We start from the raw sequence: 460 nt of genomic DNA, 5'->3' as shown, positions 1-460 counted from the left end.
AATTATAGAATTGCGTGTACCATTTTTATAAAGTCCAATTTATAAATTATAAATACACTGCTATATATAAAAGATTTGAATAAAAAGGAAAAAAGGAACTGATATAAATCTTCCTTTTTCTTTTAATAATTATCATAATCTTATCATCACATTAAATATATATATATATATATATATATATATATATTTATATATTTTATTTTCATTTTATTATTATTATAATATATATCAAGATGGCTGATACAAATGGAAGAAATAGTGTCGTAGGGCAGAATTATGGAGCTGCTTATAACCAAGGAGGATATAATTATTCACAAAATAAAGACAAAGAAAATTATGAGAAATCAAACAGTGGACAGAAAGGATATTATTATGACGCAAGAACAAATATAACAGCAAATGGTGGATTGTATGATGAATTTTCACTTAATGAATTTTCATCAACAAAAATAAGACATGG

General features: G+C 22.8%; 1 protein-coding gene across 1 annotated transcript; it reads left to right on the top strand.

Annotated features, from left to right (window-relative positions):
* Positions 1 to 233: 233 nt before the first annotated feature.
* Positions 234 to 460, top strand: PRSY57_1247900 (bax inhibitor 1, putative; the record flags this gene model as incomplete). Its single annotated transcript, XM_012908890.2, has 1 exon — positions 234 to 460. A coding segment is annotated over one exon (227 nt), but the record flags the coding sequence as incomplete, so codon positions are not given.

The sequence above is a fragment of the Plasmodium reichenowi genome, chromosome 12 (genome assembly GCF_001601855.1).
Source record: "Plasmodium reichenowi strain SY57 chromosome 12, whole genome shotgun sequence".
In the NCBI taxonomy this organism is placed as follows: domain Eukaryota; phylum Apicomplexa; class Aconoidasida; order Haemosporida; family Plasmodiidae; genus Plasmodium; species Plasmodium reichenowi.
Note: the sequence above shows the minus strand (reverse complement) of the source record. Positions and strands in the feature narration are given on the sequence as shown.